The sequence below is a fragment of the Trachypithecus francoisi genome, unplaced genomic scaffold (assembly GCF_009764315.1).
Source record: "Trachypithecus francoisi isolate TF-2019V2 unplaced genomic scaffold, Tfra_2.0 Lachesis_group3, whole genome shotgun sequence".
In the NCBI taxonomy this organism is placed as follows: domain Eukaryota; kingdom Metazoa; phylum Chordata; class Mammalia; order Primates; family Cercopithecidae; genus Trachypithecus; species Trachypithecus francoisi.
The window spans coordinates 50,004,832-50,018,866 of record NW_022681468.1 but is presented as its reverse complement, the minus strand read 5'-3'; the positions used below and the strand labels follow the sequence as shown (position 1 = coordinate 50,018,866).

Here is a 14,035-nt window from a genome sequence, read left to right as displayed (position 1 = left end):
TGAAAAACCCTCTACTTCTTCCCAAGAAAGGATCTCACTAAAGATTACTTGATTTAAAAAAAAAAAAAAACCCTTGGAGCACAGCCAAAAACCGGGAATGAAAAAATACTGTTTTCACACCCAGAAACTGTGTATGTATAATCAGAATTGTACGTCTTAGGATGTTAGGGAAGCTTTCTTTGTTCCATAGCAAACAAACACTGGCCGTCCACTTCTTGGACTTGAGAAATGTTGAAAGTTTCTTTGTAAATGGATGTCTAGGGCAGGACTGGCGGGAGGAAATAATTCTTTTCCCAAAACACTTTTTTTGCTTCCAGTAAGTGAAGGAACATTGTTGAAACTTCCCTCACCACGCCCTCTGCTGATTATTTGTGAAACTCAGGTGAGTTAAATGTGTAGTGCAAGCTTGTCCAACCCGCAGCTTGTGGTGGCTTTGAATGCGGCCCAACACAAATTTATAAACTTTCTTAAAACACTATGAGGTTTTTTTTTGAGAATTTTTTTTAAGCTCATCAGATATCGTTAGTGTATTTTCTGTGTGGCCCAATACAGTTCTGCCATTGTGGCCCAGGGAAGCCAAAAGATGGAACACCCGTGGTGTAGTGGTTCCTCCCCTTCTCCCATACTTGACCCTTATTTGAACTAGGATTATTTCTCTTTTTTTACCCTCCTGGATGAGTGGAGGAAGTCCTTGAAATCTATTTTACTGCTACTGTTATTACTACTTTTTAAAATGGAAACATACACAGAAGTAGAGTCAGTGAGTCCTTATGTTTGTAGCAGTTAGTTTTATCCCACCCCTACATTTGACCTACTTGTTCTTGTCCTCATCTTTTAAAAAAAGCAAATTGGGAAGGGCGGCGGCGGCAGGGAGCAGCGGGACTGGGAGCGAGCTGAGCTGGAGGGGGCAGCGAAGGCTGGGGCGGCGAGCAGCAACCATGTAGGTGTTCCTAGGTGTTCCTGAGGCTATTCGGGACTGGAGTGGGGTAACGCCCAGCAAAGGCGGCCCGACCCCCCAGGAGGCCATCCAGTGGCTGCAGGACACGGAGGAGAGATGTTCAGCAAGAAACAGGAGTTGCTGGAGAAGAAAATCGAGCAGGAGCTGACTGCTGCCAAGAAGCAGGGCACCAAAAACAAGCGTGCGGCCCTCCAGGCACCGAAGCGTAAGAAGAGGTATGAGAAGCAGCTGGCGCAGATCAACGGCACATTATCAACCATCGAGTTCCAGTGGCAGGCCCTGGAGAATGCGAACACCAACAACGAGGTGCTCAAGAACATGGGCTGTGCCGCCAACGCCATGAAGGCGGCACATGACAACATGAACATCGATAAAGTTGATGAGTTAATGCACGACATAGCTGACCAGCAAGAACTTGCGGAGGAGATTTCAACAGCAATTTCGAAACCTGTAGGGTTTGGAGAGATGTTTGACGAGGATGAGCTCATGGTGGAATTAAGAACTAGAACAGGAGGAACTAGACAAGAATTTGCTGGAAATCAGTGGACCCGAAACAGTCCCTCTACCAAGTGTTCCCTCTATAGCCCTACCATCAAAACCCGCCAAGAAGAAAGAAGAGGAAGACGACAACATGAAGGATTTGGAGAAGTGGACTGCGTCCAGCGCGGGCTGGGCCAGGTTTCTGGTGGCCTGCGCAGCGAGCAGGCGTGTGCATGTGCGAGGCAGGCAGGATGGATGTGGTGCAGGCAGGTTCCATCGCTCTCGACTCACTCCAAAGCAGTGGGACCGCATTGCTGCTTGCTCTCTGCATAGCGTGATCTGCACCTGGTGGGACGGGTGGGGACGGATGGAGGAGAGTGACAGTGGGGGGACGTGCCTGCTGTTTATAATGTTGAATTTCTGTAAAATAAACTGTTTCCAAATCCAAAAAAAGCAAATTCTAGAGATGTCATGTTGGCTCTAATTACGTTGGTATGTGTCTTTTAAAAAGGTATTTTCCCCCCATAACCACAGTGCCATTATCCCCACCTAACAAAACTGATCTGTTGCCTTAGATTGATCTGAGTCTTAGTATCCTCAGATTCCTTTTTGTTATCTAAAATATTAAAATATATTAAATATTGAAAATATTAAAATAGATATATTAAATATTGAAAATATTAAAATATATTCAAGTTTGTGGTTATCATTTTTAAATGACCCATTTTTCATTTACATACATTTTGTAAATGTTTGACTTTCTAACTTGCTATGGAAATTTTCAAACAAAAGTAGGTGGAATCCATATAAGAAACCCTCATGTACTTATCACCCAGCTTCAACAGTTATCAACCACTCTACTCATGTAGGAGGGGAAATTATCAAATGCCCGTTTGTTTGATCTATTCCCCTCCAACTTCCTTCTCCTGAATTATTCTCAGTCAAATTCCAGAGTGGATATTATTTTATTGGCAGTCTAGTCTGTATCTTTGAAAGGGGGAAAGGATTATTTAAAATGAGTATGTGTGTGTATATTTATATATGGATAAGGATTCTTTAACATGAGTTACATATACATATATAACATGTATATAACTGATGTTAAAGAATCCTTGTCTTTTAAAGATACAGACTATATCTGCATATGTATATATCCACAATACCATTATCACCCCTTCATTCTTTAAAATCTTCAAGTATCTAGTATTCACATATCCATTTGTCTCAGATGTCATAGTTATTTTGGTAATGGTTTGAATCAGGATCCATATAAAGTCTCTACCTTGTAGTTGGTTGATAATGACCTTTAAGTCTAACCCTTTAGTCTATAGTCCGTTTTACTACCTCTCGTTGGTAATTTTTTTTTTTTTGTTCAAGAAACCATGTGGTGGCCGGGCGTGGTGGCTCACACCTGTAATCCCAGCACTTTGGGAGGCCGAGGTGGGTGGATCACGAGGTCAGGAATTTGAGACCAGCCTGGCCAATATGGTGAAACCCCATCTCTACTAAAAAAAAAAAAAATACAAAAATTAGCGGGACCTTGGTGGCACGCATCTGTAGTCCCAGCTGCTCAGGAGGCTGAGGTGGAAGAATCACTTGAATCCGGGAGGCGGAGGTTGCAGTGAGCTGAGATTGTGCCACTGCACTCCAGCCTGGGTGACAGAGCAAGACTCTGTCTCAAAAAAGAAGAAACTATGTTCTAGTGTTTCTCAGAGTCTGGATTTTAATGATTACATCTGTGGCTCTCAGTTCAACACTTTCTTTCTTATGTCCTGTATTTCCTGTAAATTGGTGATGAATCTATAGGTATACTTAGTTTTAGAATATATAATATATGCACATAGTAAAATTTAAAACAGTTCAAAAGTCTTTGTAATGAAATGTCTGTCATTTTCCCACACAGTATTTTAGGTATCTTCCCCAGAAGGAATTATTTTGTCTAGAATGAATGATGTGTTTTTATTAAGCTTTATATCCCATTAAGCATACTAAATATTCTTGTAATTTTGAATATACTAAAGTTATTTTGTAAATTTTAGGATTTGATTTAAATGCTACAGAAGCACATGGTGCCAGTCACTATTTACGCCTTTTATTTTTGGTAAAGGAGAATTTGTAAGGTGAAATGATAGTGAATTAGAAGTTGTAAACCAGATTCCTTGTTACTACAGTGGACTGATTTTCATATAATGAACAAGGAAAATCAGCTCTGTAGGGCAATGTTAAAAAGAGTCGTTTTGGCTGGGCATGGTGGCTCATGCCTGTACTTTGGGAGGCCGGGATGAGAGGACTGGTTGTCTCCAGAAGTTTGAGACCAGCCTGGGCAATATAGTGAGACCCCCATCTCAACAGAAATTCAGAAATTAGCCATGTGTTGGCATGTGCCTGTAGTCCTAGCTACTTGGGAGGCTGAGGTGGGAGGATCACCTGAGCCTGGAAGGCTCCCCTGAACTGTGATTGTGCCACTGCACTCTAGTCTGGGTGACAGTGAGACACTGTCTCAAAAAAAAATAAAAATAAAAATAAAAAACAAGAAAAACTTCTTTGTTAACATTATACAGTATCTAGTATTGTTAGTTTTACTTTCTTAAATGTGAAGATAGTGAAGTACCATAGTTTTCTCATCTGTAAAATAAGGGCATTGCTGTATTTGTATCGGTGGCCTTTGGTAGGTCTTGAGTGAGAAAGTATCTAGGGAGGAGACTTGAATGTTATTTTCCTTTTCTGTAAGTATGGCCATAATTAATTGTGAAACTCTGCTATTTTCAGTAGAAAGTTTTAGGGACAAGGCACATGGCCAGGAATGCCATGCCCAGTGTAATAGGTTAGGTTGGGGTCAAGAACAAGTCTTTCAGAGTGAGCCAGGCAGTATTATCTGAGCCACTTGGTCAGGACAGGTTATGGAACAGTTAGAACAGGTGAGTCATGTCACGTGTACCATACCACAGTCTGCTTTTTCTTGGCTCCCCTCCCCATACTACTCTGGTCCCTGTCTGGCAAATAGTACAGTTCAGAAGATAGGCATTAGATCAGTTTTAAGCATATAGGAAGAATGATAATTGGATTACCAGCAAGGCAGAGCAGCAGATCAGAGGCCATAGGAAACTGGGACCAAATAAGGAGACTCTCCAAAAGATGCAGATGCAGCTCTAGCAGCAAGGAAACACAAACTGGCTGCAAAATTACATGTGTAAAGTCGATTGAGAACAAAAATAAAGCAGCAGTCCTGGCTCCTTAAGTGATAGTTTCTTTTATGAGACCTCAAGACAGTTTACTGATAGGAGTATTCCAACTGAACTTCTAGGTTTGAATAGCAGGACATTACACGGAGGTAATTTTTTGGAATATATTTCTCTTCAGCTATATAGAGATAGGCAGATAGGTAGATTTGGACCTGGGATAACTGTCATCTGTTAGTTTGCCTCGCCTGGCTGTGTAGAAAGTTTGTATGATGTTAGGCAGTTAACAGGATAGAAATTTTTAAATAGCCTTGCTCTCATCAAGTGACTGTGTAGTCTTTTTTTTTTTTTTTTCTTTAATTGAGGCAGGGTCTCACCATGTTGCCCAGGTTGGTCTGGAATGCCTGGCCTCAAGCAGTCCTCCTGCCTTGGCCTCCCAAAGTGCTAGGATTACTGGTGTGAGCCACTGCACTTGGCCTGTATTATCTTGTTTGGGGGCAGGGAAGTATGGAGATATAGGAGTCTTTTCAAGCCTTTTAAACTCCTTTAGTAGCTATTTTACTCATAGACTCTGTAGCTAGAGTAGGCTTTATAATTAGAAAGTAGTGCTAAGTGCTTACTTACTAGGTACAGAAACAAGTTTTATGTTTCCTGGATTTAGAGAATTGGTTAAAGACTAAGAAATTCTGTTTTCTTTGGAAAATCTTTTAAAATCTAATGTAAGTAGTTTTGGGGCAAATGCAGGAAAGAATTAGGGACTTGCTTTTGGTTTGCACTAGATGTGTTTCCTTTTTTTGGTGAATAGTGGAAGTAGTAAAGAGGCTAATAGTTGTCAGGGCTTGTCAGCTAATACGGGATTGAATACTGCTGAGGTGAGCAAGTCTTGCCACCAGTGTTTTGCCCCCTAAAGATCTTTAATTTAGGCAAAGATAGTTTCTCTTCTGGAATAAATTCTGAAAACAGAGTAGTATGTTTTAATGTGCATTAATTTCTCTTCACAGGCTTTTTTTTTTTTTTAAGCATGGGCTATTTAAATTTTGAGTACCTCACTGTGTGTTAGCACCATTATAAGAACTGTCAGCTGTGAAAAAAGATGATGCAAGAATGAGCACTAATTTTGATTTGCTTTGAACAAAGTAGACGGTGAACCTGCATAATTATAGTATCAGCTGGATACTGTGCTAAGTAATCTAACCCTCATCACAGCTCTATGAAATGTCAGACTCAGAAATAGTGACATGCCCAAGGCCATAGAACTAAGATGTAGCTTCTCTTAGGGCAGAATCCAGGCTTTATAGGAGGAATTAAGATGCTATTTTGCTTTAAAAATTTGGGGAGGAGAGAGTGTCTTATATGTGTAAATGGATATATCTAAGGTCATGATATCATAATTTACTAAGTAGACTAGCTTTTATCAAGTATCACAAAGTAGAATTTGGTAGCTAGGACAACTCCCCCCTCCCATTCTTATCTTTTTTTTTTTTTAATAGTTGTAAAGTTTCTGGGAATTTATGGGAACATGCTTTTCTTTCTTTATATTCTTTCTTTAAAAAACCCCTTAATTTTCTTCCTCATTTTGCTTCCCACTCCCTCTTAATAAAAAGAATAACTTTTGTGAAAGGGAGAATGATGTTGTGAATTCAGCGGATTCAGACAAGTGTTGTGAGTGTGGAGGCCAGGAAGCCATGTGTACCAGGACCATGTTACTGCCTAAGAAGAAATGAGAGAGTCCAGATGCAAGGGAGGTGAATAGAGAGTCAGTTTCAGTTCCTGTTGGTTACTGTGATTTATATGGATCTTCTGGGACTGATGTAAAGATGAGTTGTTTCACCAGACTTACTGGGAAGCCCTCTGTTTTGTGTCCCTTGTGATAGTGATTTTACATCAGAAATAAGCCATCTGATACGGGGAAAGAATAGTGTTTGGATTTATTGCTTAGTTACAGTGACATGTAGGCTGTTAAAGTGATGAAATTGTTTAGTATGAGTTAGCGTATATCATAATTCTAATGAAACTAGCTCTAAGTCTATGTTTATGCTTGTGATTTTAGCCTTTACTGTGGTAACCTCATTTCTATCATTAAAAACAGTAAAAACTCTACCATGTATTGAGTGCTGTACTTTTTATGTTAGGAATAGCAGATTATTTTCAGTACTTGAAACACCAGCTCTTCAATTCATTAACGTCATCATGATTATTCTCATCCTTGAAAATCTTTCTCTTTTACTTTTTTAAAAATTTTTAAAATTTTTTGTAGAGACAGGATTGTACTATGTTGCCTACGCTGGTATCAAACTCCTGGCCTCAAACAGTCCTCTTCCGCCTCAGAATGCTGGGATTATAGGCATGAGCTGTAGCACCCAGCCAGTCCCCCACCCCGCTTTTCCTTTTTTGAGACAAGGTCTTGCTCTGTCACTCAGGCTGGAGTGCAGTGGCATGATCTTGGCTCATTGCAAGGTCAAACTCCTGGGCTCAGGTGATCCTCTGCCTCAGCCTCTGCAGTAGCTGGGACCACAAGTGCATACCACCGTGTCCTGCTACTTTTTACACTTTTAGTAGAGACGAGGTCTTGCTGTGTTTTCCAGGCTGGTCTCGAACTCCTGGCCTCAAGTGATCCTTCCACCTCAGCCTCCCAAAGTGTTGATTATAGGCTTGAGCCATTGTGCCCAACCCAACCTAGCCCATTTTTATTGTAATAATCTTTCTAGGTTTGGAGCTCTATAAGACAGGTTTGGTTTTTCAAAATCTTTTTAAAAAAGATGTATTTAAAATGTATTTTTAACCTATTGTGTTTTTGTACTTTTTGGTGAAAATTATCATAGTCTGTTCCTATTCTTGAGTATATTAGGGCAGGAGTTGCCGAACTCCCCTTTCAATCAACTTCCCTTTCAGTTTAGTTTGAGCAAAAGATTTCTCTCACACCAGCATTTAACCTCAAATAAACATCCTAATTAGTGCATTGGAATTGCAAATGAAAAAGACTATTTCAAAAACGAGTCTTGGCCAGGCCTGGAGGCTCATGCCTATAATCCCAACACTTTGGGAGGTCAAGGTGGGCGGATCACGAGGTCAGGAGATCGAGACCATCCTGGCCAACATGGTGAAACCCTGTCTCTACTAAAATACAAAAAATTAACCTGGCATGGTGGTGCTTGCTTGTAAGTCTCAGCTACTCAGGAGGCTGAGGCAGGGGGGAGTAATCGCTTGAACCCAGGAGGTGGAGGTTGCAGTGAGCTGAGATTGCCCCACTACACTCCAGCCTGGTGACAGAGCAACAGGCGTGGTGCGTGGTGGCTGAGGTGAGTGGATCACTTGAGGTCAGGAGTTCGAGACCAGCCTGGGCAACATAGTGAAACCCCATTTCCACCAAAAAATACACCAGTTAGCCGGATGTGATAGTGCATGTCTGTAGTCCCCAGCTACTTGGGAGGCTGAGGCAGAAATAGCTTGAACCCAGGAGGCAGAGGTTGTGAGCCGAGATCGTGCCACTGCGTTGCTTTAAAAAAAAAAAAAAAAGCCTTAAAAGAAACCTCTACAATAGGAGTCGTACAGGGGAGGGGGAAAGTCAGCAATAAAATTACGTTACAAAAATTTTTACTGAATCAGCTTCAATAGCAGAATTTTTCCTGATCTGAATTTTATCCCCTATATTTATCCCCGTTACTGCAAGTACTGTATCTATGTGTAAGGCTACATTGATTTGGCTGTGAAGTCGTAATTTATCAATTTTGAGGCTGGTTTTTCATCTCCTTTCTGATTTTTGCCCTGAAGCCTGTCAGCAGAGCCACAATGACAAAGTATCACATTTTAAACCTGTGTGGTCTGGTAGTAAAGTAGTTCAATGTTTGATCAACTGAACTTTACATTCTAGCTTAACGGCCTACTTAAGTATGTATGCATGTATATAATACATAGTCCTCCTCTTTTCCCAATCATTAAAAAAAGAAAAAAAAACAATTTGAGTTTATGCTCAGCTTGTAGTAAGCCGTGAAGTTGAGTTATGTGAACACTGAACTTCCAAAAAGTTGCTTAATTGCTTAATGTTTTGGACTTCATTATGATTAGGGAAAATGGAGTCAGGGAAACCATATGGGAGAATAATTTGTTTCCTAAGGAATAAAAGCAGTAGAAACCCACAACAAACTACACATTAGACTTTATGTTGTTACTTGTTGGCTTCATTCAGTTTGCACTTTGTGGAACAAATGGTTTTCTTTAGAGTCACAATGCTTACATGTTTTTAAAGGTTTCCACTAAAGTCATTTCTACACAGCATAATTTTGAAATTACATGATGTCAAATCCAACATCCAGTGCATATATTTTAACAGATTATACAAGGAAATGGTACATAGTCTTTTAAACCTTTGTTTAAAAACAGGCTGGCTGGGTGTGGTGGCTCACGAGTGTAATCCCAACACTTTGGGAGGCTGAGGGGGCAGATCACTTGAGGTCAGGAGATGAGACCAGCCTGGCCAACATGGTGAAACCCTGTCTCTACTAAAAATACAAAAATTAGCCAGACGTGGTGGCACACGCCTATAATCCCAGCTGCTTGGGAGGCTGAGGCAGGAGAATTAGTTGAACCTGGGAGGTGGAGGTTGCAAGGAGCTGAGATTGCACCACTGCAGTTCAGCCTGGGCCACAAAGTGAGACTCCATCTCAAAAACAAAAACAAAAACAGGCCATATTTAGGTCTTAGTAAATGGAAACCTTTCTCAAGTAGTGCTTTTCAAATAGTAAAAAATGTTATTGTGTAAAGGAGGAAGGGAACTTAGCATCTGCATTGGAATAATTTTTTCCTATATCCTATTAGTTAATTCTGAGATTGTTTAATATGGTATCCACCCATTTCATTTGGCTGCACCCTTTGCTCTCATGAAAGCAAGACTGATTGTTCTGAATTGCTATGTATGTGTGCTTTGGCACAGCATGAAGGTACCCTTCATCCATTGCCATTGTCTTTAAAACAGCTTGCAGTTATGGCTACAAATAAAAGGGTGTGACAGGAGGGCATGACAGATAATGGTTCTTTTTTCCGCCCCTCTGTTTAGCAGATATGCTTTGTACTACTAGCCTTTTGTGTTCTCTGGACTACCTACTATATTTTCTGTATGTTTTTTCTAGTCAACTAAAATGTGTTTGCATGTTTGTCATTGTAACTTGCCTACAGTGGACCTCTTTGAATTCTTTTCGTGGAGGCAGGCAAAATGATGTGTGGGAAGGTGAGTGGCCTTGCTGCTGTTGGCATTTTTTTCCCCCTCTTCTTTGATTAAACACATAGGCTGTTAAATTATTTCGTGTGACTCTTGTCGTCCAAATGTTTATTTACTTCTGTCTGGTTTGAAAATTTGGTTATAATCCCTTTCCTTCACTGCACATCTTTACTGTGTAATTTCTTTATAAACCAGGTAGAAAGAATGGCCGTCGGTTTGAGTGTTTAAGTTGCTGAGAGATAACGTACTGACATGAGCAAAGGTTTTTTTGTGTCCTACTTTATTCTAATTTAAAATAACTTTATCAAGTGATGGAGGAAAAAGTAAATATAATGCAGAAATTAGAAAAGTTTCCTTGTTGCTTTAGGAGGTTACCTCTAAATTATATTATTTTTCTTTTTTTTTTGAGACGGAGTCTTGCTCTGTCGCCCAGGCTGGAGTGCAGTGGCACGATCTTGGCTCACTGCAAGCTCCGCCTCCCGGGTTTACGCCATTCTCCTGCCTCAGCCTCCCGAGTAGCTGGGACTACAGGCGCCCGCCACCTCGTCCGGCTAGTTTTTTGTATGTTTTAGTAGAGACTGGGTTTCACCGTGTAGACCAGGATGGTCTCGATCTCCTGACCTCGTGATCCACCCGTCTCAGCCTCCCAAAGTGCTGGGATTACAGGCTTGAGCCACCGCGCCCGGCCTAAATTATATTATTTTTCATGGATACCTTTAAGAGAAGGGGACTGGCATTTAGTGACCTTCATGGCAATCTCGTATGACTGTTAGCATTTATTCCCATTTTACTGATTCAGAAATGGAGGATGAAATGGTTTGGCTGTGCCCCCACCCAAATCTCACCTTGAATTGTAATAATCCCCGTGTGTCAAGGGTAGGGCCAGGTGGAGATAATTGAATCATGAGGTCAGGTTTCTCCCATACTGTTCTCCTCATGGTAGTAAGTCTCACGAGATCTGATGGTTTTATAAATGGGATTCCCCTGCACAAGCTCTCTTGCCTGCTGCTGTGTAAGATGTGACTTTGCACCTCATTCACCTTCTGCTATGATTGTGATTAGTAGTGCGAGAACAGGCTAATATAGAGGGTCAGAGAAAACAAGCATTTTGCATAGAATTGCAGGCATATATCTTATTGCAGGCACATATCTGACTCCAAAGCTAGTTTTTTGTTCTAAACATATTTTTCATTGGAAGAGGCTTATTACTAAAGTCAGTTTGTTTTTCAGGAGATCTACTGGATAGTTTTAAAGATATTTAATGTATGAAATAGTATTTGATGATACTTAAAGTACACTAGGGAAAAAGAATAACTTGTCCAATTTCTCATGTAATTCATTGCCTCGCTGTAGTACTTAACATGGATTTTAAAATTTGGTTTTCACGTTAAGGTTCTTCCATAGTCAGGTTAGTTATCTTTATTTTACAGATGATGAAACTGAGGTGCACATAGAAACTATAATAGATTTTCTTACCTTGAAGTATATTGTTCTTTACTCTCTATTGTAACCGCCAAGTATTGCTAGATTTGAGGTTCAAGTTTTTCAGAAGAAAACAGTGGCTTACTGTAAACAATACCCAGTGATTCCTGATTTGGAATCAAGATACTCTAGGCAAGCAATATCATCAAATTCCTCCTTAATTCCCTCACCTTTAAAATGAAGAGTTTGAACCAAGAGATCTCAGTACCTCTTTAAATGCTTGAGAATGATTATGGTTTAAAAGCTTCAGAGGTCTGTGAATTTGAGAAAGAAGTTACTCATTTTTGCTAGTCTCTGACTGAAATGTAGCATTTCTAACCACTGCAGTACTACCAGTACCTGTGATTTTGTCATCAACAGAAATCACAGCTATTTTCTTACTACATTGTAGTTCTTGCAGACATCATGAAAATACCATTTGTGTTGATTACCATTTGGAAATTATGGTAACTAGTAGACCTGTTATTAGAGCTTGTTATTTAATATGTTAAAAAACCATGTATTTACTTAATATCATTAGTTTTTGAAACTATTTTAACTGTATTTGAATATAATTGGTATTCTGTGTGTGTGTGGGTATACACACTTTTTGCTTCAAAAAAGTATTATAGGAGTTTATAGTCTTTACACACTTCCAGAAGAGTTTATGGAGTTAAATATTCCTGTGAATACAAAATGGCCAAGGTTTATGTGAAGAAAACTTTCTGGACACTGCTGTTTTTTTTTGCAGGAGTGTGACGGTGTGTGGATGGGGGAGATGTCTCTACAGCAGTGTCTCAGGTTTCCAGAACGATGGGCTATGATTGTGTCACATTCCTCTAGTACAGAGCAAGCTAGAGCAAAATGATGATAAAAATAAATTTATGATTATTTGGATATCATTTTTGCAAGAATTAAGCTTCTAAACAGTTGTTCCATTTGAGGGGTTAGGAGAAGACCTCTTATTTAAACTTAGATCTGATTTTTTAAGCAGGAGGGCTAGCTTGCCAAGAACAAAAGTTACCCACACAACACATGTACTGCATAAAATTATTTCTGAAACAGAAAATCAGTTGGAAGGCTGCATTACTTTAAAAATATTAGCACATTCACTGCTGAGTTTTTGTGTTTCTGTTTTTTATTTTTTTGCTTGCTTGGCTGTTAGTAATTTACATACTAACTGGTTTTGAGGGAGGAAATGGTAACAAATTCTTCATATTTGTAATAATTAGAAATCCGTACAAAACTCAGTAGCTTCATTGTGACACAAAGACTGCTGGAGTTCTGTCCTTTGTTAAGCCTGTTATTCCATTCGTAATGCATTTATCTTTTGATTGGGTAGAGTGGGATTTGCATTGAGTTACAATGAGTTTTCTGATCCTTATCAGTCAGTATTAGGAGTAACTGTTTTTAATAGTGATAATGAGGCAGCTATTCCCAGGAGAAGACTTAGTCACTGGCAGAATTGTCAGAACCCTGAAATAGTTTGGGAAAACTCAGGATGGAAAAAGTAAGCTGTTTCAAAAACAGAACAAAAAACTTGAGTTGCTTTTTTGGGAAGGTTGAGATGGGGATGGATGGAGGTAGCAAGAAACCAGATGAACTTCCTTGAAGCCTGTGAGCTATCTAGAATGGACAAGAGATTAGTACTGTTTACCTAAAGTACTGGAGTGTGAACATAAAGGTTTGAATAAGACCAAGTTGGTAATAGCTATTAATGTGGAAGTACATTTGTTCCCTGTGTAAATTGGCAAAATCTAATTTGGCTTTGAGAAAAAGAGAAATGCTAGTAATAGGTTACTTTTGTTGCCAGTTGAGAGAAAAATTCAAGTAGCATTTCATGCCAATAGAGTATTTTACTGTTGTTAGAGTGGAAGTGGGAAGTGCTCATGGACCTGCAGGTCACACCACCAAACCAGGGTTTGCTGATTAATAATGGAGACAGGATAATTTTTGGCCTCATTAGGAAGAATGAAGATGAGAAATGTAGACTATGCCTTCAGGTGTGTCTATCCTACCTCAATTTTAAGTGTAAAAGGAATCTTTTAGATTAGGGTTTCTTCATGGCTGCCTGCCTACCAACATAACAAGCTATAAAACCTTGTTTAGTTTTCCTTAAATCCAGAAATGATTTTATACCAAATCCATACAAACCAAATCACTCTTAAGGGAATAAGTGAAAACATGTGTATCTGCCTTGGCTGGACTATATCTATCTGCAGATTGCTTCTATTCTCTTTGCTAAGCAAATTTCTTAAGCAACCTGTGATAACTATCATCAAATTTGGAGGTAAATACAAGATGTGTTAGTGTTTTCTTATCTGAACTGTTTTATAAACTCTGACCACACTAACTTTTCTAGCTAGATAAGAGTCAACCTATCACTGCAAGAAAAAAAAAAAAAATCCAACCTGACATATATAAAGACAAAATAAGAACAAATGCTGTTTGATTGCATTAAAACAATATACTGCATGTTGCAATTTACATACTGTATTAGTCCATTCTCACACTGCTGTAAAAAACTGCCCGAGACTGTAATTTATAAAGGAAAGAGGTTTAATTGACTCACAGTTCCACATGACTTGGAAGGACTCAGAAAACTTAATGGTGGAAGGTGAAGCAGGTACCTTCTTTACAATGTGGCAGGAGGGAGAGGGAACACGGGAGGAACTAGCAGACACTTGCAAAACCATTACATCTTGTGAGAATTCATTCACTATCATGAGAACAGCATGGGGG

General features: G+C 39.6%; 2 protein-coding genes across 6 annotated transcripts in view; both read left to right on the top strand.

The window, feature by feature from the left end:
• FBXO34 (F-box protein 34) overlaps positions 1 to 14,035 on the top strand; it is a 79,419-nt gene that overhangs the window by 24,180 nt on the left and 41,204 nt on the right. The gene's annotated exons all lie outside the window — the stretch shown is intronic.
• On the top strand, positions 98 to 2,001 carry LOC117069526 (charged multivesicular body protein 4b-like). Its single transcript, XM_033187829.1, is given in 4 exon segments — positions 98 to 131; positions 955 to 1,049; positions 1,052 to 1,455; positions 1,457 to 2,001. Coding segments are annotated over 4 exon segments (999 nt in total). The 3' UTR covers positions 1,923 to 2,001.